Source organism: Zootoca vivipara, chromosome 8 (assembly GCF_963506605.1).
Source record: "Zootoca vivipara chromosome 8, rZooViv1.1, whole genome shotgun sequence".
Lineage (NCBI taxonomy): Eukaryota > Metazoa > Chordata > Lepidosauria > Squamata > Lacertidae > Zootoca > Zootoca vivipara.
The window spans coordinates 75,241,714-75,269,370 of NC_083283.1; the positions used below are offsets into that span (position 1 = coordinate 75,241,714).

At 43.0% G+C, this 27,657-nt stretch overlaps 1 protein-coding gene across 1 annotated transcript in view; it reads left to right on the forward strand.

The window, feature by feature from the left end:
• MYO10 (myosin X) overlaps positions 1-27,657 on the forward strand; it is a 186,408-nt gene that overhangs the window by 112,406 nt on the left and 46,345 nt on the right. Inside the window, exons 5-19 of the mRNA XM_035125884.2 lie at positions 3,491-3,625; positions 6,611-6,735; positions 7,185-7,198; positions 7,294-7,378; positions 9,671-9,774; positions 10,952-11,081; positions 11,511-11,629; positions 12,567-12,713; positions 13,258-13,358; positions 13,578-13,644; positions 15,001-15,093; positions 15,449-15,517; positions 15,729-15,811; positions 17,894-18,002; positions 19,044-19,124. Of these exons, the coding sequence (XP_034981775.2) occupies positions 3,491-3,625; positions 6,611-6,735; positions 7,185-7,198; positions 7,294-7,378; positions 9,671-9,774; positions 10,952-11,081; positions 11,511-11,629; positions 12,567-12,713; positions 13,258-13,358; positions 13,578-13,644; positions 15,001-15,093; positions 15,449-15,517; positions 15,729-15,811; positions 17,894-18,002; positions 19,044-19,124 (1,462 nt within the window). The remainder of the gene's footprint in view (positions 1-3,490; positions 3,626-6,610; positions 6,736-7,184; positions 7,199-7,293; positions 7,379-9,670; positions 9,775-10,951; positions 11,082-11,510; positions 11,630-12,566; positions 12,714-13,257; positions 13,359-13,577; positions 13,645-15,000; positions 15,094-15,448; positions 15,518-15,728; positions 15,812-17,893; positions 18,003-19,043; positions 19,125-27,657) is intronic.

The following is a 27,657-nucleotide window of genomic DNA, read 5'->3' on the forward strand; positions in this document are numbered from 1 at the left end:
TGATTTCTCAATTTTGGCTTTATTTCTGTTAAATAAATCATGACACGGTGTAATATGTCATGTGTTGCTGTTCCTCTGAGGTTGTATTTACCTAATTTTAAGACCTGCTAAGGAACAGATGATCGTTATTATGTCTTCAGATTGAAGCCATTGAATTCAGAGAGGTTGCACTTTCTTTTTCCCATGACCGTATGTGATGTGAGGTGAAGGGCACCTACATTAGTATGGTATGCCTTGTACAGCAACTTGCTGGTCTGCAAGTAATGAACACTAGAAGCAAAGCGATAATTTTGGGGATGGTTTCTAAAGGAGGCAAGTGCCCTCTAGCGGATTGCCTTATTATTTACAGCTTTGCTTTGGGTTTTGTGCAGACTCAAGCAAGTTCTTTATCTGACCTTTGGCGACAATATAAATATAATGGGTTATTGGCTGAATGCTTTTAAATTGTAGGCGTTTTCTTCAACTTGTGCAGAGGGTTAGTAGCCCTGTGTGCCAGAAGGAGTGTCTCTACCCCATCACTCAGCCTGGACACTGAGATTCAGCATTGAGGGCCTTCTGGCCATTCCCTCACTGCAAGAAGGATAGTTACAAGGAACCAGGCAGAACACCGTCCCGTCGTATGTCAAAGAGTTAAACAATTATATAACCTTTCATGGACATCTGAAGGCAGTCCTGTGTAGAGAAGCGTTTAATGTTTGATGTTTAGTTTTGTCCCGATATATTTTGTTGGAAGCCACACAGTGGCTGGGGCAACCCAAGCCATATGGCTGGGGTACAGGCAATTATTATTATTATTATTATTATTATTATTATTATTATTATTATTATTTGCTGTGAACTTCAAACAGTCAATACAGTCGTATCTCAGCTCCCGAATGCCTTGGGAGTCGAATGTTCTGTTCCTGAATGATCGGAAACCGGAAGTGAGTGTTCTGGTTTTTAAAAATTATTTAAATTGGAAGCCAAATGTCCAGCGTGGCTTCGACTAAAATTTCCAGTGCGCCTGCTCAATCGGGAACCATTCAGAAGCTGCACCTTGGTTTCTGAACTTTTCAGAAGTCGAACGGACTTCCGGAACAGATTCCATTCGACTTCCGAGATAGGTCTATATTTTACTGAGATAGTAAGTAATGCGAGGCTGAGCTGCAAACCAGGAACTTGCTGGCTTAAACCAAAGCGCCTCTGTCACGAAGTGAATATTCTCTCCACCTCAGCCCCCATCTGCAGCCTTGGCCTCCCTTACAGGGTTGTTGTAAGGGCAACTGAGGTAGGACATTTGAGATGCTTAGGAATCTTCTAAAGTGTGATAGAAATGCTAAGGTAGGGGGGTCTACAAATTTTGCCGGAGCTCTGCAAACCAACCATGATTTCCAGCAACCCTGCAAAGCTCTTCTTTCTTGACTCACAGAGGCAAAAAGAGTGGTTTTTCTTTTATACTGGCTACCTGACAAAGTCGGAGAGGTTTGTAGAGAGAGGAGGAGCTGCAGGCAGCAAGTTTGTGTGGCTAGCAGCCTGCTACCAACCCACAAGCTGCATTCCAGCAGAAGGTGCAGCCTGGCGCCATTTTGAAAAAGAGTTATTTTCCGCCAGTGGTTTCTTGGTCTGGCGGAGTATGCCGGCGGTTTTCCCCGCTGGTTGCTAAAATTAAATGTCTGGTTGCCACTAGCGACAGCAGGTGCAACCTGGAAACTGCGCATGTTGAGTACTATTAGTAATGGACTAGTATGGGATGTGATTAAAAGAAAAACTGATTTCTCTCCCCCCCTTTTAAAAGCAGCCAGGATTGTGGGGGACATTGCAGGAAGGAATGATTTGTCCAAGGCGATTATGCCCAAAATGTGAAATGTATCTCATAATGGTATCGTTGCCTTTAAACAGTCTCCTGAAAGCCTCAAAGACTCTTTCTTCAGCCTTAAGAGGAACATAAAGCAAATTGCTCTTTGGACAAGCATCAGACTTTTCCCACAGGGAGGTTTGTTCTGACATACCAAGATAAAAGGATGGATTTGGCGAACTCTTTGGCCTTATCTCTTCCCCGTTGTGCGAGATATGGAGCCCAGGGATTGAACCGAAGTGTGTTTGGAGAGTGCTGCTTTGGTCGCATTGCATGTGATGAATTGGTCGAAAGGGCATGTCGCTGTTTTCGAGATTATGTAGCTTTCGAGATTTTGCTCGTTTGATCCCTCATAGCACATGATTCCAGAAGTGCTTGAGTGGGAATTATCTTTGTAAATAAGTGGAAATATCGGGTGCAGACCTGCCCCCCTCAAAATATACAGTGGTGCCTTGACTTACGAATTTAATCCGTTCCGAAGGCACCTTCGTAGGTCAAAAAATTCCTAAGTCGAAAAGCGCCATTGGAAACGCGATTTCCCATGGGAATGCATTGGAAACGGAAGAATTCGTAAGTCGAAGCAACCCCATCTAAAAATTCGTAAGTCGAAAAATCCCTACCTAAAACCACCGCGGTTTCCATTCGGATGTCGAAAAAACCATAAGCGCGCGGCCATTTGCCCCATTCGTATGTTGGAAAATTTGGTTGTCGAGTCGTTCGTAAGTCGAGGTACCACTGTATTATGATTATTTAGACTGTACATCATGTATCTTAAGAGATTATGGCAAAAAGCAGAGAAAGCTGATAGAGGAAGAGAAGTAAAAGGAAGCTAGAGATAACATCCTTAAAATGTGCTTGTCACGTATCAGAAACCAGACAAAATGGCAGATACAATTTCCAAGTGCATCTGTGGCCAAATTATGTATGTGACTGGATCTCTAATGCTTGCTTTCCACTGCAACACACACACACAAACACACACACACACACACACACACACACACACACACACACCAATCAGCTGTTGTTTGGCTTTCCAATGAAAATATACAGGTTTTCCTCACATGGATTGGGCAGGGGGTGTAGTAATTTAGATACTGATAGTTTAGACGCCAGCTACTTTTACCTTGGGGGGTTGCATTCTTAGATTGTTGAGTGTCATTTCTTATTTGCCCCTTACAGAACTACTGTTAATGGGTGGGGTGTAAGTATAAATAGCATCAACTCTCAGTCAAAGAAGCTCAGTTTGCAGTGATCACAATCCGTTGTAGCAAAGACTGGTTCTCTGATTTATATGGTTTCTCGGTTTTCAGGCTCTGCGCAAAGTCTATTAAATGAGAGATTGATTTATCTTAGTTCTCAGGAGCTCTGCTTACCTACCATTTCTCAGACTGCATCTAACAATATTTATTTAAAATGTATATCCCAGTGCACTAGCCAGCAATACGCTCTTGCGATGGCTAACAAAAAGAGAGAGAGAGAGAGAGAAAAAACACACATTTTAATTTTTTTTAAAATGAAATCATAATTACTGCCACTCACAGACATAAAAAGCATTTTTCAACAAACGTCCAACAAGTCTTCTTGAATTTTTCAAGGTATGAGATCATCGGTACAGATAACTAATTTGAGTCTTGTTTTCCTTTTGTCTTCCAGCGGTGAAAGTGGCGCTGGCAAAACAGAGAGCACAAAGCTGATACTCAAGTTTTTGTCCGCTGTGAGCCAACATTCGCTGGAACTCTCTCGCAAAGAGAAAACATCTAGTGTGGAACAAGCAATTTTGGAGAGCAGGTACTGTGTTCATAGCCTCACCTATCTTCCAGGCAGTAGGGAAGATACATGGAAGGAAGATATTTCGGGGTTGACCACTGTCTACTTAGCACAGGCATCCCCAAACTTTGGCCCTCCAGATGTTTTGGATTACAGTTCCCATCATCCCCGACCATTGGTCCTGTTAGCTAGGGATCATGGGAGTTGTAGGCCAAAACATCTGGAGGGCCGCAGTTTGGGGATGCCTGACTTAGCAGTTAGAAAACAAAACTACGGCAGTATCAGGGATGGGGAAACAACCCAACAAGCACATCCCATCTTTGAGTGGCTGGGGAAACCCAGCCAGATGGACGTAGTATAAATAATAAATAATGATGAGGATGAGGATGATGATGATCAAACATTTTCTAAACTATGGTGGTACATTTAAGTGATCATACAAATGCAGATGCCTTCACTTTTTGGATGCATCAAACACTTTAAAATTCAAAGGGAAGTAAGGTTTGTTTTTCTTCCATAAAAATATATATTTTATAGTCAGAATTCTAACAACTGAGCCTATTTTTAGCCTGCCCAGTGCTTAGCAACCCTCCTGTTTTTGCAATCTGAGCCACTATCCTAGCACTTTCCTTCTCATGAGCTGGGGTTTCTTTGGAGTAAGGCATCATTGCAAGAGAGAAACCTGTTGTTGCCTTTTTGTGGGGTGTCTTATTATTTTTCAGCAGATGTTGTTTGGTTGTGCATATAATTTACCCGTGTGTATAATTAATGGTTCATTCATTGATGTTGCTGCGTGCGTCTCTAGCTTAAATAAGTTGTCTTCCTTTGAAAATGCCTGCATTCTAATTGCAGGTTTCATAGATCAATGAGCATATCAAAAGAGAGAGGTTAAGGGTGCAACAGAGGTCACACGGATGCTGCGGGAATCTCTTTACAGCATCCTTGGACTATTTCATAATAACTGGTTTAGAGTAATTATAGCTCTGAGGCCTTTTCTGCCTGGGGGCCAGCTTAGCAGGGACGGGGACAAATGAATACAGTCAGGGGAGATGTTTTACTGCAGGGGTGGCCAACTTCCAGGAGACTGCGATCTACTCACAGAGTTAAAAACTGGAAGTGATCTACCCCCATTTTATTGGAGTTCAGGTCAAAGTTTTTGAGCTTTTTTTACAGAGGGGAAATGCTCCCTTTTAGTGGGGTTCAGGGAATAAAGTTCTGTTTTGGGGGGGCTGGCAAAATTTTAGGGGGAGGGGGATTAGCTGCTCACCAAAATATCGCTGTGGAAGCAGGCTGCCTCACAGCTAAAACTCCATCTTCCGTTCAAGGGGAGGGGAAGGGAGGGGAGAGGGGGCAGGGCCAGGTGCTCATGGGCAAAAGGAAAAGGAGCCCGTGATAAACAGAGATCGACTAGAACCTTCTGGGGATCGACCGGTCACTCCCAATCGACCTGTTGGACATCCCTGTTTTACTGCATCAGAGCCATTAAAATATGTCTAACTGAAGTGTAATTGTTTATATGGTGTCCTTACTGGATGTGGAAATTTAGGGTGGGTGGGTCAACGAATGAATGGCTTAAGGGAATTGGGAATGTAATGTAATGATGGTAGATCTTTTGGTAGGAGGCCAGGCTAGGAGCTGGTGAGCTTGAGGACATATTTGAAAGGAGCTTGGGGTACATTGGAAAAGAGGGATGGGAGAAGGACAGATGGACAAAAGTGGAGAGAAGGGAGGTGAAAAGAGAAGACTACTTGCTCACAAATTTATTGACAGCTGGACAAATTATGATAGCCAGGAAGTGGAAGGGGCAAGCAGAATAGAAAAAGGAAGAATGGTATAAAGAGGTGTGGGATATAGCTATTAATGATAAATTAACATGTGCCATTAAGGTAAGACGGGGAATATGCAGGAGAAATGATTTTTGGGAGATATGGAGGGTGTTTGTTGAATTTGTACAGTGGTACCTCTACTTACAAATTTAATGTGTTCTGAACGCACATTCGTAAGTCAAAAAAAATTGCAAGTTGAATCCCATAGGAATGCATTGGGAGAAAAAAATCGTAAGTCGAAGCAACCCTATCTAAAAATTCGTAAATAGAAAAAGTCCTATCTAAACCACATCCAAGATGGCGGACGGAGCTCCATTTGTAAGTAGAGTTATTCGTAAGTAGAGGTACCACTGTACTGTTAAAATGGAAAAGGGTCAAACCATCGCAAGATTTTGGGAGGTTGGATTGTTACAATGGAATGGTCTCGGGGGTGGGGTGCACATATTTATTCCTATTTATTACTTTGTAATAATAATAATAATAATAATAATAATAATAATAATAATAATAATTTTAAAAAATGTAATGATAAAGAGAAGACTAAGGAAAGGCAGTTAAGGACAACAGAATGGGCCACTGAGCACTCACCAGTTGATCTGCACTAGGGAGCAAGGATTGAACAACAATGGAAAATATGCTGAGGATGTGGAAATAAAACCTGAGGGTATGGAAATACATTATCAAGAGTTACAGAAGCACAGATTGGAGATTGCCTCAGATGGATACCTTGATTAATAACAGGGTATCTTGGCACACTTAGTTTTGTGGTTTTGCCCATGGTTTTACCCTTAGGTCTAGCTGCACAGGCTTAAACTGTTTCTCGAATATTCCATTTGCAGCTCCGAGATAGCTTGATTAAATGCTTCCCCATATTTAAATCTGCTCTCACACTAAACAAAGCAAGCAGATTAGATGTCAAAGAAAAAGGGTTCTAGTCAGCCTCTTTGTTTTCTGTGTGGAGGGATTTTTTTCCCATGGTGGGAACATTCAGACATGCAGTTCCCCCTATCTGTGGAATGAAAGTGCATTGTCTAGGAGACAAAAGTTAAAGATTAAGGAGTTAGTTGGCAGTACTTTACACTGGACATACTTTTTAAAAAATCAAAGTTCTGGTAAGCAATGTTTTATTCTTACTCAAACAGCTAGTACATTTGTTATCTGTTTTTATTTCCCCCCACAGCCCAATTATGGAAGCTTTCGGCAACGCAAAGACTGTTTACAACAACAACTCAAGTCGCTTTGGGAAATTCATTCAGTTGAATTTCTGTCAAAAAGGCAACATTCAGGGAGGAAAAATTGTAGATTGTATCCTTTGTACTCTGTGATTGCCCTAATATTTACAGTATGACAACACTGTGCATTTTTATACAACAAGCAAAGAAGATGTTGCCTCTCTTTCGATACACATTCCAAGTTAGAATGCAAAAATCTATAAAAACCAGTTCATATGCTTAGTAGAAAACCTATGTGTTTTTTAGATCATCCTGAAATTCTGCAGTGAAAGAATTTTGTTTCTAAAGACTGTTACTGACCATGGTTTGTGTGAGTGAAACAAACCTTAGTTCTCTGGTTGAGATGTAACACTAAGCCAGGAATTGCTTGCTCTAGAGTGATTTCCATGGTCAGGGCAAACCACGAACTATGCTTTACTATGCTTTACCATATTATATATAACCTTCAGTTCACCCCAACCTCCTCGCACGGTCAAATGAAACATTCTGTTCCTTGACTTTCCTACCTGCTGCCTGCTGAAGATTTATTAGAGAAGGTAAGTCAGCATTTTTATTTCTTTCAGTGTAAAGGATCGCGCTGAGAATCTCACCTTCCTGCCGAACAGATCTCTAAATATGTTTTCTCTTGTAGAATCGAGTAGTAAGGCAAAATCCAGGAGAGAGAAATTATCACATATTCTATGCCCTGCTGGCGGGGATTGAGGGAGAAAAGAAAGGTGAGAGGCAGTCTTCTGCTTGAATAATGGTTTACAGTGCCCCTTGGACAGAGATTTTCCCCAAGATTCCTACCACCAGCATTTTACGATCCTAGTATTTTTAAAAATGTATGACCTAAGAAAATAATTAAAGAGTGCTATGTTGCATTATGTTATATATAGAGAGAATGATTGCCTAACAAAGATAGGTGGTAATTGTGATACATCCCACCCTCTCTCACCACACTGGAGACCCAGTGTGGTGTAGTGGTTAAGAGTGGTGGACTCGTAATCTGAGGAACCGGGTTCGTGTCTCCGCTCCTCCACATGCAGCTGCTGGGTGACCTTGGGCTAGTCACACTTCTCTGAAGTCTCTCAGCCCCACCCACCTCACAGAGTGTCTGTTGTGGGGGAGGAAGGGAAAGGAGATTGTTAGCCGCTTTGAGACTCCTTCGGGTAGTGATAAAGCGGGATATCAAATCCAAGCTCTTCTTCTACTCTTCTTCATCATATCAAAAGTCTCTCCAAATCCCACTTCCTCCCTAAGTCTATACTTATGTGTGAACCAGCCAATTGGGCACAATCTGCTCTAAGAACTAGGTTGTATAGTCTGAACCTAATTGTCTAATCTGAGTAAGACCTGTTGGGTTTGTTTTGGTAAACCTAGTACCACATTGAAGAGGTACTAACTTTGAAGAAGTTCCTACCAGAGAAGAATGGCAGATGAAGTTAATGGACTATGCTGAAATGGCTAAATTGACCGGAAGAGTCAGAAATCAGGAAGATAAGGAATGGGGGGAATACTTATCTTAAATACCATTGTAAACAGTTAAAAGCGTTAGTAGGATTGAAAGGAAGATCACTTGTAGTTTTTAAGATTGAATTCTGGACATAATGGAAGAGGCAAAGGATTTGGAGTATCATAAACTATGCGGAAGGAAATGATTAATATTAGGACCCACAAAGGGGAGGATGGAAGTCCAGGAGATTCCTTGGAATCTTGTTTTTATGATTTATATTCGATATGCAGTGGAACCTCGGATTTTTAAGCGTTTTGGAAGCCAAACGCCAAAAACCTGGAAGTGAATGCTTCCGTTTTCAAACATGCCTCAGGAACTGAACGACTTCCGAGGCATGGGGAATTTGCCGACTGCCCATTGCACCCTAGTTGTCAAACGTTTCAGAAGTCGAACGGTCTTCCAGAATGGGTTACGCTCAACAACTGAGGTACCACTGTATCTCTGTAAAATTTTAATTTGAAAAACCAAAAAAAAAAAAATCCAAAAAAGAAAGAAAGAAAGGTGCCAACTTTGACTTAGCCACCATCCTGATATGCATTATTTATTTTATTTATTAAATTTATAAATTTCCCTTCATCAAAAGATCTCAGGGCAGTTCACAGCATTGCAGTTGCAACAAACATTATGCAATCCCCTTCATCCCAGACATGGAATCACCTTTTGCATTCTCCTTCTGTATCTCTATCTGCCTCCAGTCTCTATTCTCAAAGTGCACACACACACACACACACACACACACACACACACACAGCAGTCTACCTGTGTGTCAAATCAACACAGGAATGGCACACAAAGGGGTTGTTTTGTGATACACACTGCCGCCGGAAATTCCCCGAGACTAAGCCGGAGAATTTCGCACAGAGCATTGTGAAATTTTATTCTTGAGGAATGCATTTGGTGACGCAAGCATCACTTTTGGGTAGCTGCTGTTGCCACCTAAAATTACCTCTTTATGTTGACCTATCATCGAGAAACATTGCACATAATGGAGAGTATTATTTGGTGTTTCTTCCCTTGTGTGCTTTATTGTGTGCTCATATTGTATCAGAGTGATGGTACATTGGCTTGACAGCCATGGACAGAAAGTCTTTGCAGAGGGTGGTGAACACAGCACATGATATAATGGGCTGTCCCCTGAGCCCACTAGATGACATCGCAAGGGATCGTTGCTTTAGGAGAGCGAGACAAATTCTCAGGGATGACTCAAGGCCATCACCTGTTTAATCTTCTACCCTTGGGCAGGAGATATAGAAGTATAATCAGCCGTACCAACAGGCTAAAAAATAGCTTCTATCCGTGGGCTGTTCGGCTGTTGAACAGAAAATAACATAGCGAAATTGACTTGTGAAGTGGTGTGTTGTTTGATTAGAGATTGAGTGTTTGGGGGGAGGCTCATTTAATTTCATTGTGCACAGGTTGTACATTGTCAATAAAGGTATTATAATATTATTATTGAGCAACTTTTCTTTAATTTAAATACAACACTATGAATTAACTGTTTTCCTGTTTCCAGATGCATTTTACCTATCTGTACCAGAGAACTATCACTACCTGAACCAGTCTGGATGTGTAGCGGACAAGACAATCAATGACAAGGAATCCTTCAAAGAAGTCATTGTGAGTTCGACATGCCCGTTCTTTACGGATTGGCCAGTAACGTCACAAATTCTTTTGACGTGGCAGTCACTTTGAAGTTTAGTTTGTCTGCTAACAATGACAAGGTTCTGTAAAGGAACCTCACAGCCCTCATGGGAATTTTGAGTGCTTGTGTGCACTGTGTACCATCACCAGAAAAGCACAGCATAACCTCCCTGAACTGCACCACTTCAGAGGACAGAGGGTTTTTAAAATCACTGTTTCCTAAATTTGGGTCTCCATCTGTTTTTGGACTACAATTCCTATCATTCCTAACCACTGGTCTTGCTAGCTAGGGGTGAAGGTAGTTGTAGCCCCAAAACAGATGGGAGACCCATGTTTGGGAAACAATGATCTAAATCTTCCCAACCCTATTTCAGTGGCAACATCTGGGACAAAACTACAGGTTGTCGGAGTCATACCCACTGCTGGTGGCGCTGTGGTCTAAACCACCGAGCCTCTTGGGCCGATCAGAAGGTTGGTGGCTCGAATCCCCGCAAAGCCGTGAGCTCCTGTTGCTCTGTCCCAGCTCCTGCCAACCTAGCAGTTCAAAATAGGTAGCGTTGCGGCGGGAAGGTAAACGGCATTTCCGTGCGCTCTGGTTTCTGTCACAGTGTCCGTTGTGCCAGAAGCAGTTTGGTCCTGCTGGCCACATGACCCGGAAAGCTGTCTGTGGACAAACACCAGCTCCCTCGGCCTGAAAAGCGAGATGAGCGCCACAACCCCATAGTCGCCTTTGACTGGACTTAACCTTTATTTATTTTTTGCCTCTGATTTCCTGTGCATGGGTTATGTGCAGTGGAGGAACCAGGGGTTCCGCCATTTTCACTCTCCTCAACAATTGCCATTGCAATAATAGCTCCTGCCTGCGGGTGGTATCCAGTGAAGTAATAGCATGAATAGACTGACTTTCACTCGTACAACTGAACTTCCTCTCCCTCACCTCCCCCTGTGATCCCCACCACACAACTGCTCTGGGGATTGGCGTAACCAGAACAGATTTCGGGAGGAGCAGCAGGGGAAATTCCGTTGCCTGAATGGAAGCTGTATTACTGACATAGGGCCTTCGCTGAATTCAACATGGAGGGGTGGGGGAATGTGTTGTGTTAACCATCTCAAGGTCTCATCTCAAGGTCTCCTATTGTTTTCCCTCCCCTAGACTGCAATGGAAGTGATGCAGTTCACCACAGAAGAGGTGCGAGATGTTCTCAGGCTGCTTGCTGGTGTTTTGCACCTAGGCAACATTGAATTTATTACCGCGGGTGGCGCACAGGTGTCCTTCAAAACAGGTGAAAAAAAAGAGATGGCTGCTTCCTTTGGTATAGCGTTATTTATTAGGAATATTTATATCCTGCCTTCTTGGTTCAAAAATCGAACTGCCTCAGGCGACTTTTTTTAAAAAAAATCAATTTAAAGCCAGCAAATCACCTCCTTGTCAAGCCCCCAGTCCAATTTTCATAATTGGTATTGATCGGCTCTGAAAATAAATTTGGATCGTTCTCCCTAGAAAGGAAAATGATGTGAGTTAATATGCGCAGTCAGTTGAAGGGAAATAGACATCTGTGAATTATGAACTGCTTATTAGGCCATCGCTTTGTCTTTGCCCCACAGGGAGCCTTAGGTTTTCCTTGCCAACCCATGAGATGTTGCTGTGTTTGTCCGTGCATAATTCTATTAGTTTTAAAACTTTCATTCATCATCTCTGTCTGTTGCTGTAGCTCTGGGTAGATCGGCAGAGTTACTTGGACTGGACTCAACGCAGCTGACAGAAGCATTGACACAACGATCAATGATACTCAGGGGAGAAGAAATTCTGACACCTCTCAGTGTACAACAGGTACAGCGAAGTTACTCTTGGGGTATTTTACCATATTTTTCGCTGCATAAGATGCACCTGGCCATAAGGCGCACCTAGTTTTTAGAGGAGGAAAACAAGAAAAAAAAATCTTTTCTAGCGAGAGCCGCGCAGAGCGTCCTTTGCTTGCTTTACAGCATAGCTGCCAAGTCTCCCGTTTTCCCCGGGAAAACCCCTTTTTTACTTACCTTTTCCCGGTGGTCCCCTGTATCACTTTGTCTCCCATTTTTCTCCGTTATTTTCTCCTGCCGGCGGCCATTTTTTTTCTTTCTGATTTGCCCTTCTATGGGCACCAAAAATGGCCGCCGCCAGCTTCAAAAGTCGCATCTATGCATGTCCGGAAGTGCATAGACGTGACTTCCGGTGTTGGCGGCGGCCATTTTTGGTGCCCATAGATGGGCGGAGCGACACCGGAAGTTGTGTCGGCGCACTTCCTGACATGTGTACAAGCGATTTTCGAAGCCGGTGGCGGCCATTTTTGGTGCCCATAGAAGGGCAAAGCGACACCAGAAGTTACATCGACGTAACTTCCGGTGTCAAATGGCTGCCGGTCCTGGATTCTGCAGTCCGGAACTTGGAAGGTAAGGCTTTACAGTGAGCTGGGAGGAGGGGCGGAAGGGGCTCCCGTACACTTGTTTTTTTCTGTTTGCCCCATGCCTTGAGTAATACAGTCATACCTCGGTTTAAGTACACTTCGGTTTGAGTATTTTCAGTTTAAGTATTTCGCGGACCCATCTGGAACGGATTAATCCACTTTCCATTACTTTCAAAAAGTTCGCTTCAGGTTAAGTACGCTTTAGGTTAAGTACAGACTTCCGGTACCAATTGTGTACTTAAACCACTGTATTGCGTAAAGGACGTTGTGTCAAAAATCTGTTTGTGTGTGACAATTGACCTGCTCTGCATTACCTCTTTCCAGGCAATAGAGAACAGAGATTCAGCAGCTATGGCACTTTATTCCCAGTGCTTTGCCTGGGTTATTAAAAAAATCAACAGCAGAATAAAAGGCAAAGACGACTTCAAGTCCATTGGAATTTTGGACATCTTTGGATTTGAAAATTTTGAGGTACGTTCCAAAGGTTTCCACTTGGCTTATCCTTTGTTTGTTTGTTCACTGTTTGGCTCATTCCTCCATAACTTAACAAGGCTTGCCTGTTGCTAAGGGCGTTGTTGGGGCTGGGGTGTTGTTTGGGGGATTTTTTTGTTACAGGGGGTTGTAGCTGTTGGTTTTTTGTATCTTCCTTCTAGATCAGGCACCCCCAAAATTTGACCCCCCAGATGTTTTAGACCACAATTCCCATCATCCCTGACCACTGGTCCTGTTAGCTAGGGATGATGGGAATTGTAGTCCAAAACATCTGGGGGGGCGAAGTTTGGGGATGCCTGTTCTAGATCTTGTCGTGATTCATGTGGAAATTGTTTGGTTGTGTATTTTTAGAATGTTTTATTTATTGTTTACGGTGATTTTTGTTATATTGTAGTTACGTATTTTTTCCATGCTCTAAGCCATGTTCTTGAGCGCGATTTTAATGGTAGAAAACTGGCATTGAAATAAAGTTATGCCCTTATGTATTGTTTTTATTACCTAAATATATTTTGTTCCTTTCCAGGTTAATCGTTTTGAGCAGTTCAATATTAACTATGCAAACGAAAAGCTTCAGGAGTATTTCAACAAGCACATTTTTTCATTAGAGCAGTTGGAATATAGCAGGTAAGAACTGCAAAAGGCTTTTCTCTACCCCCACTACTGCCCTTTACATTTTTATTTTTATTTTTATGCTCAGCTCCATAGAGGTATTACGGACCATCATGCAGTTCATTTCACTATTATTTTGAAACAAGCTGATTCCCATTCGCCTTTCCTAATAAGTGGACCAAAAACCTTTGTGTCTGATAATTGTAATAAAATGTGCCTCTTGGTCTCTCTTAGAGAAGGACTCCCATGGGAAGACATCAATTGGACAGATAATGGGGAGTGCTTGGATCTTATTGAAAAGGTAAAGATTTTTTTAATAATGTGTGACGTACAATATCTTGAATTGAGTTTATACAAATTTTTCCGTGTATAACACGACCTCATGTATAAGACAACCCCTCCTTTAAGAAGCCCAAAATTAATAAATCAGTATTTTAAAGTTGTTCAGCTTTTGGGGGAAACTAATCAATCCCCCATGCCTCGGCACAGCCTCACATCACCTCCCCAGCCAATTCACCGAAGATTTACTGTATAAACCCGTGTATAAGACTACCTCCAATTTTTTACTTAAAAAGAGGAGGCATTGGCTTGTACACGGAAAAATACGGTATTCACTGCCTCAATAGCTGGTTTTGTTTTTTTGTTAAAGGAAATCTGGAAGTTTGAGGAATATATAATTATAATAATGGGGGAAGCTGTATTCCTTTCTATAAACATTTTTTGTGGTTTGTGGTTTACAAAGATGAAACTGTTCACCAAAATGTTGATTTTGGTAATACGATAGCTGTTCATTTTGAACTTCAACATACTTCGCGTGGCCACAGCATTGAATAGAAGCAAGCATTTCTCTCTTGCTGCTTTGCCATCCTCTTCCCAGCTGGGTTATGGCAGAAGAGTAGGAAGGCAGCATTTGCAATCTGATTTAAGGATTCTTGCCTTGTTCACGTCCTTTAGCTCTTGCCAATAACTGTAGATGACTTCAAGGTGCTTGTTCTCGCCTCTTCTATCCCAGCCCCCAATCCTTTTAAATTTATACGTTTCGCGTTGACTTTAAGCAAATGGCCAGGGCTAATGGGAGTGGGAGTTCCGCAGCATATTGAGGGGCCACAAACGGCTGCTTAAACCAAGGTTATAGTCGGCAAAACAGAATGCCTAGTTGTCCTCTGGGGGCCAGGCGGCTCGAAAGTCATATTTGTCATTCTGATTGTGCAGATAAAATATAACAGGTAGAATTCTACAGGGTGTGTTGCTAGTGTGTGAATGCAGTCCAGATCCAAGGATCCCCAGGCATGTACCTCCAGGTGGTGGAGATGTCGGGTGTCATCCTGGCGCCCAGGCATCTTCGCCGGGTTGCAAGTGGCCGATAGCCAGGTTCAAAATGCAAAATTTCAAATGCTAGCCACAGGTTAGCCACCTCTGCACTAGATGTTATAAAAAAAAGAGCTATGAGGCTGCTGTTTTTGATGGCAACGCTTCATTTCAGGCACCTGGAGGAATATGCCATTCAAATCCATTTATGCAGCTAAAACCCCAGTGCCACTGTGTTACTCCATTTGAAAGAGGGTTTTTTTAAAAATTACAAAAAAGAAAACAGAAATATAAACCGTTTGTGACCTACCTGCCTGATACTATTTTGTCTTGTGTCTTAATTACCCAGAAACTTGGTTTGTTAGCACTTATCAATGAAGAAAGCCATTTTCCCCAAGCTACGGACAGCACCTTGTTGGCAAAGTTACACATCCAACATGCGGTAAGTAATGTATTTCTCATTTGTTTGATAGATGTGTGGTGTGTGCTGCAGACCTTCAAAGACGTAGTTGGAAAATTTCTCCTGTTCAGAGTGTTTATTGACTTTGCAAAGGTGTTTCTGGTTAAAATTCTGGGACCTGCATTGTGCTGATCTTCATTGAGTGAGATAATATATGGAGGTTTTGCACACAGTGTCTGTAAGAAAATCTTAAGTACCCAAACAGACACAGCAGGCTTTTTCTGAAGCCGGTCTTCCAGTGAGTTCTGATAAGCAAGCTTATTCAGACCTCCTTCCATATTTCAGTTACTCAACCTAAAAGTTGATCTTTCTTTTTTGTTTCCCCCTTTGTAAACAGAGCAATCCTTTTTATGTGAAACCAAGAGTTGCTGTTCACAACTTTGGAGTGAAACATTATGCCGGAGAGGTAATTTCCTTTTTCCTTAATGTGCGTTGAAATTCTTCCAAAGAGCGTTTCAGTTTTGCCCTGCAGCCACTTGCAAATTAACTGAAGCATTCAGTTTCTTCTCCGCTGTTTACAATGGTCCCTCTGTGAGAAGCTGTTAATAAGAGGGGCTTCTTTTTCCTCCTCCTCCTTTTTTTTAATAGCTGAGCCTGTTCTGCCTCTTTTCAAATAGGTTCAATATGATGTCAGAGGAATCCTGGAGAAAAACAGGGACACTTTCAGGGACGATCTCCTGAACCTCTTGCGGGAAAGCAGGTACGTCAAGTATTTTCAATCGGGGGGTATTGATCCTTGGTAAGATGGAAACAGTGGCCTCAGAGGGCAGTGGAGGTTGGGGGCATAATATACCTCTGGTTTGCAGTTCTAAACAGACTCTCTCCTACACTCTTCATATTTTTTTGTACTTGGATTTGCTAAGAAGCTGCACCGAGTTGTGAATCTGCTATCGCATGCAGTCTGGACTGTGTGTGTGCACGCTTTGATTTGTTTTGTAGGGTGCCAGCATGTTGTAGTGGTTAAGAGCGGTGGACTCGTAATCTGGTGAACCGTGTTCGCTTCCCCGCTCCTCCACATGCAGCTGCTGGGTGACCTTGGGCTAGTCACGCTTCTCTGAAGTCTCTCAGCCCCACCCACCTCACAGGGTGTCTGTTGTGGGGGAGGAGGGAAAAGGAGATTGTTAGCCGCTTTGAGACTCCTTAAAGGGAGTGAAAGGCGAGATATAAAGTCCAAACTCCTCTTCTTCTTCTTTGCCCTGCACTGTGGAAAGGGGATAAAGCTCTATGAATGGCATATCCGCCAATTTGCATTTGATTGGTTGTACTGAAGGTCAAGGGGCATGTTTATTCTGCCTCCCCTGAATTTTGCATACCTTTATCCTCCTTTAAAGGGATTGTGTGAGCCCACATTCTGCAATGTTTTGGTCAAGTCTGCGAGACACCAGCCAGATAATTTTTTGTCTTCATTCCATTTGGAGAAGGTTCAAATTGATTTTTCTTAATTTATGGAGTGGCAATTTTTGAGAGCTCCAGTTGTAATTTGCTGCATTTGCAGCCGAAACAAATTACGGACATATAACAAGTTGAGATTTATTATCATTATTATTGAAGCGCATTTTTCAGAACGCTTCACTTAATGTAGAATCTGAATGTCTTGCATTCCAACGGCGACTCTTAACCGGAGGAAGAATTTTCAGTAGAAAAAACAACCACATCATAGAGTAGTTGGAGGGGGGAACTGACATTGTTTGTCCTGCTTATGTACACGGGGCCATTTAGAGAAATCTTCAGAGAGATGTGTGTATCAGTATGTATGAGAATATAGACCTATAAAACTTCTGTACTGCACACATATAGTTGCATGTGGAGGAAAATGCAAAGTGCAAAAAACTACTCTGTGCAACACTTGCTACTAAGTAGATACATAAGGAAGCAATTGGCAGTTCTAACTTCCTGGGTTGTTGTTGTTTTTTTGCGGTGGGGGGGTATATGGGCGGGGGGCTGTAAACGTAAAGTCACCAATGAATATTGGCCTATTAAAAATATTGTATTCATAAAATAAACAGCAAAATGAAATAAAATACAGTTACCTTCACCACAGAGTGCAATTGCAGTTTAATGATGTCAGACAATATTCAGCATTTTGTTACATATGTTACAAAAGGTCTCCAGTTATCTATAAGTGTGGATTGTCCATTTTCCCAGAATCTTTTGAAGTGCACAATTTTTATCATCATTAAAGTCTGCCAAGCACTTTGAAGCCATTAATCTTTTGTTGATAAATTTGATTTCTTCCAAAATTTTGCAGCCACTATCCATTTTAAGTAGATTATTGAGTGTTGATGTTGTTTTTTTAATAGGTTGCTCCGGTAGTTTTCCTATCTCCTTAATATACATATTTTAATTCTCGTTCTTCTACTAAATGCAGCAGCTTTCATGGGAAAGTCAAGAGAGCCCAACAAAGAAAACAGGCAGTGCCTGTTGCGTAATTTGTGAAATAAAGGAGGCAGACATAACTATGGACACACAGAAGCACCATGAGATTTTTCCTTAAAGGAGGCATGCAATATAATGTAGAGGCAGAGGGGAAGTTGTTTAATACTTAGGAGAGCTGGATATGCGAAGCTTTTATGGCTATTCGGCTGAGGCTTTATTATAAGCATCTTCAGCATCTTCCCACAACCTGGAAAAACTCATTAAAATCACATTTTTGCCCCATATTTTGCCCTTCTAAATAAACATTGCACAAATCTTGCAGCAGCATTTCACATTTGTTTCCTTTAAGCTGCCCTGAGCGCTACTTCTGCGAAACATGGTTTCTCCTCTCCTGCTTCTGTTTCAGCCTCGATTTCATCTATGACCTCTTTGAACATGTTTCGAGCCGCAGCAGTCAAGACACTTTGAAATCTGGAACCAAACATCGGAAGCCCACCGTCAGCCTGCAATTTAAGGTGAGTTCCTTCATCCATCGAGCTCTTCCAAACGTTGCCTTTTGCGTGTGATCGGTAGGGCTGAATCCTCTTACTCACTCAGTTTACTCTGGTCCTTCATTTTAATTGGTCAAGTACCTCATTTCAAAAAGTTATAATTTTGATTATTAGATGCATGCCTCTGAATAGTAGGCAGCCCTATTTAGGGAAGTTTTTAATGTTTGATGTTTAATAATAATAATAATAATAATAATAATAATAATAATAATAAGTTATTTATACCCCGGGCAGAACCGGACTCAGGGCGGCTAACACCAATAAAATTACAATAAAACATGAAAGAAAAAAGAAAAAACAGTTCATTGAAATACGGGTTAAAATACAATTTAAAATGCAGCCTCATTTTAGTAGCAGTCCATAAATCAAAACCATAGGGGGAGGGAAACATAAGGGTCCAAACCAAAGGCCAGGCGGAACAGCTCCGTCTTGCAGGCCCTGCGGAAAGATGTCAAATCCCGCAGGGCCCTGGTCTCTTGTGAGAGAGCGTTCCACCAAGACGGGGCCAGTACTGAAAAGGCCCTGGCCCTAGTTGAGACCAATCTAACCACCTTGCGGCTTGGGACCTCCAAAGTGTTGTTAATATTCTGTTGGGAGTTGCCCAGAGTGGGGCATAAATATATTATTATTATTATTATTATTATTATTATTATTATTATTATTATTATTATTATTATTATAGCTGCTGGGATTCACAGGTGGCAGCTGCTGGCCTTGTGTCCTTCTTGAGGGCTTTGGAAGTTTTAAGCAGAGGTTTGGTGGCCATCTGTCTCAGATCCCTTTGCATTGCAGGGGGTTGGACTAGATGACCCTTGGTGCCTCTTGCAACTCTCCCAATTCTACAATTCTCTGTTTTTCCTTTCGAGAAGCCTACCTTGGTGTAATTTGCAGTCCTTGCCACTAGGTGCTGCTACGGCGACTGCTTGCAAGTGGTTTGCCAAGATAAGTACTGTACAAGGTATAACTTTGATCCTTCCTCCCCTCTTTTTTTGTTTTTCTTTTTAGGTTTCGCTGCATTCCTTGATGGCAACGCTAAGCACCTCCAACCCTTTCTTTGTTCGCTGCATCAAGCCAAACATGGAGAAGGTAAGGTTTAAGCTTTTAAGATTGCATTTGCCTTCGATCTTTCTGCCAGGTGACCATGGAACGATGGCTTAACCTTGTTTTTTCATGATCACCACTACCTATAGAACAGCAAGATTCTGCTTCTAATCTCTGAGATTCTAAGTCGTTGTAAAAGCTGGCCAACCTTCGGCATCGTGTCCTCTGCGGTCCTTAATTGTTGGTTTACCTTACGCTTGCTGTGTGTGCTGTAGAAATTATACTGCTTTTCTGAAATCCTCTAACTGATAGATGAAACAGTTGGCAAAACAGCAGCTTTTACTAAGGGTGAGCAGAAACCTTTGCTTGCAATTTTTTGGTCTTGTGAGACACCCCTCAGGCTGCAATCATGTACAATCAGAAGTAAGCCTCAATTAGTTCAATCCTGCTAACTCCCAGGTAAGGTGGAAAGCACTTCCATCTCTCTTCTAAGTTTATCGTTGATTTTATGTTTTAAAGGACTGAAAGGGTTGTTTTCATGTTTTTTTACTAATAGTTTATTGTTTTGTTCTCTTTGCAAACTGCTTTGAGGTTGTTTTTTCATAACCATCAAGTGGTATATAAGTTTTATGAAGTAAATACAGTCATACCTCGGAAATTGAACGCCTTGCGAGTCGAAGTAAATACAGTCATACCTCGGAAATTGAACGCCTTGCGAGTCGCACATTTTGGCTGCCAAACGCCGCAAACCAGGAAGTGAGTGTTCTGGTTTGCAAATGTTCTTTGGAACCCGAATGTCCGACACGGGTTCCGTGGCTTCTGATTGGCTGCAGAAGCTTCCCGCAAGCCAATCGGAAGCCACACCTTGGTTTCCGAACATTTTGGAAGTTGAACGGACTTCCGGAATAGATTCTGTTCGACTTCCAAACTTTAAAACTACTTAAAGCAGATCTTAGTTTAATTTATAGGTCATTGATAGCTACTTGCTAAATTTTAAACAATGCCCACGTTTTGCTCAAGAGTTTAAACCAGCGGTTTTCAAACTTCCAGGGGGCTCTTTCCATTTTGAGGCCTCCTAAGAAATCACAGCGCCATGTAGAGGAACTGTGGGGAATATTCTCATAATCTGTTCATATGAGGCCTTGGCCAGACCTGCTGAGTGTCTTGCTGCCTCCTCAGATTAATCAAGGAGGCATCTTGGCACCCACCCACTTCTCTGTAGCTCTTCAGGAAAAGATGGATCTTTGGCCATTCCTGACCTTCTCAATGAGGAACTCGTGATAAGCTTCCAAGGAACCCAGGAGCTTCTTGGAACTCTATCTCTGGCTTAGATTCCAGTACTTATAGAAATAAACTTTTTCTTTCTTTCTTTCTTTCTTTCTTTCTTTCTTTCTTTCTTTCTTTCTTTCTTTCTTTCTTTCTTTCTTTCTCTCTCTCTCTCTCTCTCTCTCTCTCTCTCTCTCTCTCTCTCTCTCTCTCTTTCTTTCTTTCTTTCTTTCTTTCCTCCTCCTCCTCCTCCTCCTCCTCCTCCTCCTCCTCCTCCTCCTCCTCCTTTTTTGACAAAGTAATAATCATAAATAAATAAATAAGAATAAAAATGTGCACCCCACCCACGAGACCATTCCATTGTGACTATACAACCTCCCAGAATTTCAACACTTCTTTTGATGGTTTGACCCCTTTCCGTTTTAAAAAATACGAATTCTACAAACACCTTCCATATCTCAAGATCATGATGCCCATGCGTATTTAAAGTCTGGAGACATTGGAGACGGGGCTGGAAATATGAAGAATATTTATTACTGAGTTAGGCTTACATTCCGCCTTTCCTCTAATGAGGAGCCCAAGGTGGCTTACCAAAAACAAAAACAAAAACCAGGCATGTATACACAACACTCTTGCAGCATTTTTTAAGCGGAGACATACCCAACATTTTCCTAAAAAGAAAATACAAGGCAATACAAGGGGCAAGTACTAGAAAACGAGAGACTGTCCTTACTAAATAGGTATCACTTTGAGTGTTTTCCCCTTTCCCCTTTCCAGACCCCTTTCCAAGTGTCCCTGTTTTCCAAGGACAGTTTCTGATTTGATCCTGGAATGTCCTGCTTTTCCTTAGGACGTCCCTACTTTCATTGGAGAAATCTTTGAGGGCATGGAGTTATCCGACCCCTGAGCCATCTAAAAGCAGCCTTGTATAGGGAACGGTTTTTTAAAAAAAGGTTTCGCTATGTTTTTACATATGTTGGAAGCTGCCCAGTGTGGCTGGGGCAATGTAGTCAGATGGGTGGGGTGTAAATAGTCATTATTCTTATTAAGGTAAAGGTAAAGGATCCCTGAACGGTTAAGTCCAGTCAAAGGCGACTGTGGGGTTGCGGTGCTCATCTCGCTTTCAGGCCAAGGGAGCTGGCGTTTGTCCACAGACAGCTTTCCAGGTCATGTGGCAAGCATGACTAAACTGCTTCTGGTGCAATGGGACACTGTGACGGAAGCCAGAGCTCACGGAAATGCCGTTTACCTTCCTGCCACAGCAGGGATTTGAACCGCTGTGGTCTAAACCACTGAGTCTCTTAGACTTGCCGATCAGAAGGTTGGCGCTTTGAATCCCCACCAAGCGGTGAGTTCCCGTTGCTCTGTCCCAGCTCCTGCCAACCTAGCAGTTCGAAAGCATGCCAGTGCAAGTAGATAAATAGGTACTACTGCAGCGGAAAGGCAAACAGCATTTTCATGCGCTCTGCTTTCTGTCACAGTGTTCCGTTGCACCAGAAACGGTTCGGTCATGCTGGCCACATGACCTGGAAAGCTGTCTGTGGACAAAGGCTGGCCCCCTCGGCCTGAAAGCGAGATGAGCGGCGCAACCCCATAGTTGCCTTTGACTGGACTTAACCGTCCAGGGAACCTTTACCTTATTCTTATTACGAATGGGGACATCCCTATTTTCATCAGAGAAATGTTGGCAGATACGCCATTCATTTCTTTGTGGCAACGGATCTGCGAGCAAGGCCTGTGAACAAGAGATATGGTTCACCATTCTACACGGAATGAGAGACAACACTTTTGTGCCTCAACACATACACATCAGGCTGTGAGCCAGCCTACAGGACAGAAATGGCACATGTTTCTCCGGATGTCTGCCTTTTCCCTGCTAGCTTGAAGTCTTGGCTACGAAAAGGCTTCCCTTGTGCTTGGCTTGGCAGAGAGTTGACGACAGGTGTAAAGTTTTAATTGGAAGGGACTCCCGGTGGGGATGATCAGCTTGTATGAGCCGCTCACGTCGTTGGAAGGAAACATGGCTCCCGCTCGACTAGGGATAAAGTATCTTTTTGAGATCTCGATCATTTCTCTCAGTCCGCTGGATTTGGCCGAAGGCATTATATTTCCTTTTCACAATGGGAAGAATGTTGTGCATCAGGGTTTAAAGGAATGTTGGGGGCTGGGTGGGTCGAAGCTTTCTTTGAGTAGTTGTCTAGACAGGGCACTGTTCCCCCTTGTCATGTGTAACCACCATATGAGTGCTTTTCAAGATGACTCATGAGTTAAGCCAGAGCTTTTATGAGGAACAAGATTCTATAGGATGTGGGAGGTCAGTCGGGGACAGAAAAAGGAGACAATACAAGAACCCTCCTCACCTCCCTCAAAAGAATGACTAAGCAAGGCCTGCCATAGACACACAGCTCTGTATTATGCCTGCCATGGTCTGAAAGGCTGATGACTGATGAATGTTTTAAATGGACTGACAATGTTCATTGCCAAGAGAATGTTTTGGTGTCTTTTTTTTTTAAGAAAATCCTTGTCAAAACAACATATTGGACAGCTATAATGCAGCAAAAAAAAAATTCAACCTATTTGTGATTATCTATAGTACGTTACATATTCTTATTTGGGAGGGGCACCAATGCTGTTTGACAAGGGGCAGAGCATCCCCCCCCCAAAAAAGAAAAGCAATTAATTAGTCTGTTAAACCCATCTGTAGGTGCAGAAATCATTCAGTGTGTCAATATGAATGGAGATCGTTAAAACTGCAGTTGCGATATAAGGGATTGGTATTTGGACTGGAACATACTGTAATTGAAATTTAGGAGATTTTGGAACACTAAAACAAAGAAAATCAGCAAACCATTAATTCTAGCATGCGGGGGACAACCTAAATTGTATAATTTGGCATCTTAATTATTGGTATGGATGCGGGTGGCACTGTGGTCTAAACCACAGAGCCTACCGGTAGGGCCTGTTGATCAGAAGGTCAGCGGTTCGAATCCCCGCGACGGGGTGAGCTCCCGTTGCTCGGTCCCTGCTCCTGCCAACCTAGCAGTTCGAAAGCATGTCAAAGTGCAAGTAGATAAATAGGTACCGCTCCAGCGGGAAGATAAACGGCGTTTCTGTGCACTGTTCTGGTTCACCAGAAGCAGCTTAGTCATGCTGGCCACATGACCCGGAAGCTGTCTGCAGACAAACGCCAGCTCCCTCGGCCAGTAAAGCGAGATGAGCGCCACAACCGCAGAGTCGTCCGCGAGTGGACTTAATGGTCAGGGGTCCCTTTACCTTTACCTAATGATTGGTATTATTAATTGTATTATAATTTGGCATTGTTATAATGAAGCTATTATTGGATTGTTGTAATTAAAAACTAATAAATTATCACAAAATAAATAAATAAAAACAGTCTGTTAAACCAAAATGCTAAATCATCGCAGCTCACATTATCGCTCCCCTCTTTCTCCTCCACCTCCAGCATGGCCAAAAGGAGAACATTGCAAGCTTTAGATGCACCACAGTTCATTCAAACCCTAAGCTATGGTTAATTCAAGCTGTGGGCTGTTGTAAAGGTAAAGGGACCCCTGACCATTAGGTCCAGCCGTGACCGACTCTGGAGTTGCACGCTCATCTCGCATTATTGACCGAGGGAGCCGGAGTATAGCTTCCAGGTCATGTGGCCAGCATGACAAAGCCGCTTCTGGCAAACCAGAGCAGCACATGGAAACGCCGTTTACCTTCCCGCTGTAGCGGTTCCTATTTATCTACTTGCATTTTGACGTGCTTTTGAACTGCTAGGTTGGCAGGAGCTGGGACCAAGCAACGGGAGCTCACCCCGTCACAGGGATTCGAACCGCCGACCTTCTGATCAGCAAGCCCTAGGCTCAGTGGTTTAACCACAGCACCACCTGGGTCCCCCGTGGGCTGTTATAAAGTTGGCAAATTCTTCACAGTTGTGCCAGAGGAGGAGTGGGCAGCATGTGATTCTGAGGCTTGCTGCAACTCATCCTGAGAGTGCAGAATATAGTTTAGTGTTGCGTGTCTCAACAGAGAGAAGGAGCACTTAGATGTGCTGCAACATCGTCACATGTGCTCCAGAGTCGGCGAGCGGTAAAAAAGCAAGGAGCGGGAAGTGCCCACTGTGGAGAGCAAAGTTGGATGGCCATCTGTCATGGATGCTTTAGTTGAGACTCTAGGGGAAATTGCCCTCCCTCCTTCCCATTCCAGAGCAAATAAGCATGTCCCTTCACCAGTTACGGAACACTGGTTGTGTAAGGCAATGTCAAAAGAATACCGAAACTCTGCAAAATGTAAAATGTGCTGAATGGTTGAGACAGGGGGGGGAAATCAACAATTCCTGTTTTTAGGTGTGTGTTGTGCAGTTACTGGTGTTTGAGCTGAGCATCAGAACCGTGTGATTTGGTTTGATGTCACCTGCAAGAGACTGAGGAGCAAAAAGAAATTATTCCCCGTGATTGGGAAGGAATAGCCTAGCAGCTTTTTGGACAGAATCTATGAGCCAGGAGTTATTTTGACGTTTCAGAAACTGGATAGTTCTTGGAAGCAATACTTTTTCAAGTGGGTGGAAGAAGGGTGCGCCTGAGACAACAGAGGCAACATTTTTGGAGACTGATAAGCTATGTCTTCTGTGGCAAATTTCCAAGCACAGTTATCCATTAAGCTCATAATTTGACCTTCATTGAACCCAATGTCCATGGCGCCAGTTGTTTTTTTGTAGGGTAAATACCTTTGTTGGTGTATATCTTATTTTAAAAATGCCTTGTAGGCTCTGAAATACACCCACTGTTCTTCCCAGCCCAGTTTTGAGTTCAGGGTGCAGGCAACCTCTCCAGCTGGCCTTTCCCATTTCTCTAGAATTGCTTTAATATGCAGCAAGTGGTGTGGACTCTTGCTCATTATCTCAGAAGCACATTATAAGGTTGCAGGAATTCATAAAAGTGAACCATGAATGAATTTTTCTGTATATATGGATTGAAGCAGCTGGGAAATCCGAGGTGAGAGACGGCAGGAAGACAAACAGAAAGAAAGCTTTTCCATAGCAGCATTATATTGTGCATAAATCTCTGAGCTGATTATTTGATGTCAGTGGAAGACAATGCCAGTTTTTCTTAGTGCGAATGGGTTCTCTGATGCGTAAGTGCTAGGAAATTTGTTAGTCTTTTTCTTAAGTTATTACTTAAGAAGGTAAGCTATTACTTAAGAAGGGGATGTGGGTGGCGCTGTGGTCTAAACCACTGAGCCTCCTGGGCTTTCCAATCGGAAGGTTGGTGGTTCGAATCCCCGCGGTGGGCTGTCCCAGCTCCCAGTTTGAAAGCATGCCAGTGCAAGCAGATAAATAGGTACGGCTGCGGTGGGAAGGTAAATGGCGTTTCCATGCACTCTGATTTCCGTCACGGTGTCCCGTTGTGCCAGAAACAATTGAGTCATGCTGGCCGCATGATCCAGTAAGCTGTCTGTGGACAAACATCGGCTCCCTCGGCCTGAAAGCGAGATGAGCACCGCAACCCCATAGTCGCCTTTGACTGGACTTAACCGTCCAGGGGTCCTTTACCTTTTTACCTTAACTTAAGAAGACAATGAAGTGCATGGTGCCAGAACTGCCCCCCACCTTTTTCAGATTTTGACATTTGGATCTAGATGTTCAGGGCCAGGACAAAACAGTGGACCTTGTTAATTCCAGAATCTACTGTTTTAAAGGCCATTATTACTGCAGTTTTGACCCACCCTTCCCGCTTGGAACCCATGATATATATTTAACCCTGCATATTATCCCCACAATAGCCCTAAGAGCGTAAGAAGAGATCTGACTATCAGATCAGAGGCCCATCTTGTTCTTACCATGGTCAAGCAAATGTCCATGGAAAGCCCATAAGTAGGACTCTAGGGCAGCAGCACTTTCCCCACTTGTGACTCCTGGCAAGAATTAAGGGGCATATTGCCTGCGATACTGCAGAAGAGCAGAGACCCATCATGCTATATCTCAGTGACTCCGAACCTATGACACGTGTGTCAGACGTGACATGCAGAGCCCTCACTGCTGGCATGCGCCCCATCGGCCCATTCACACTGTTGTTGTTGTCCCCCCCCCCATTTGTTCTCCCACTTTGTTGTTGTTGCTGCTGGTAGCCAGAGATTGGTTTTTTAACCCTTTCTGTGCTGTTTTTTCTGGCGCTTTGGCAGACGATGATTGGGTGTAACAGCGTTCATTTTTTAACCCGCTCTGTGCTGGTTTTTTTTGGCGCTTTGGCAGACTATGTCGGTGCTGCGTGTTAGTTCCAGCAAAGGTATTATTCGTCATTTATTTCTGTTCTCTTCCCCCCCCCCAAAAAAGCAAAGCAACTTTTGCACACACACCCCAAAAAAACCCTCCAAAACTTTGGTCAGCAGCTCCCCCCAAAAAGCTCAACAACTCTGGGCACTTTGTGATAAATAAGGGTTTTATGGTTAGGTTAGGTTAAAGAATTAGTTTTTTGGTTTATTAAATACAGTTATATATTACAATTATACATTTTTGTTATTTAAACTATAAATATCGTGAAATTATTGTTTTTGTCTCGAAGTGACACACCACCCGAGTTATGCTTGGTTTTTTAGCGAATTTTGACACACCAAGCTCAAAAGGTTGCCCATCACTGCTATATCTTACTCTCCATATGCCCCAAATGTTGTAACCTCCTTTCCTCAGTTCCCATCAAATTACTGGGCAAAGGGAAGCAGCATCACGTATTGTCAAGGTTAGTACAGTGGTACCTCGGTTGTTGAATGTAATGCATTCTGGAAGACTGTTTGAGTTCCGAAACATTCAAAAACCGAGGCGCAAAGAGCTGCCTGCAAATTCAATTGAGAAAATTGAAAAACACACAGCGGAAGCCGTTCGACTTCTGAGGCGCATTCGAAAACGGAAGCATTTACTTCCGGGTTTTCGGCGTCCGGGTTCTGAAACGTTTGTCAACGGAGACATTCGAGATCCAAGGTACCACTGTACCAAAAAGAACAAAACCACACACACACACAAGGAAAGAGAAAGTCTGGATCTATTGCCTCTGTCATAACCCTTGTGGCCCTTTAGGAAAGGGGGGAAACCACCCTAGAAACTGGGAAGAGACAGGTAAAAACTGAACGCTTGCAGCCTTTTTAATTTTTCAGCCAAATTGGGTCTTTTAGTGACTACCGTATATCCTTAAGCCAGCAAGGGGGGGGGATCACTTGCCCCAGCCAGAGTTCTAGAACTGCGGCTTCGATTTGGATCATGTTCCCCGTGTTGACATGGTAACCGTTCAAGAAGATATGCAGGGCCTTGATGAAA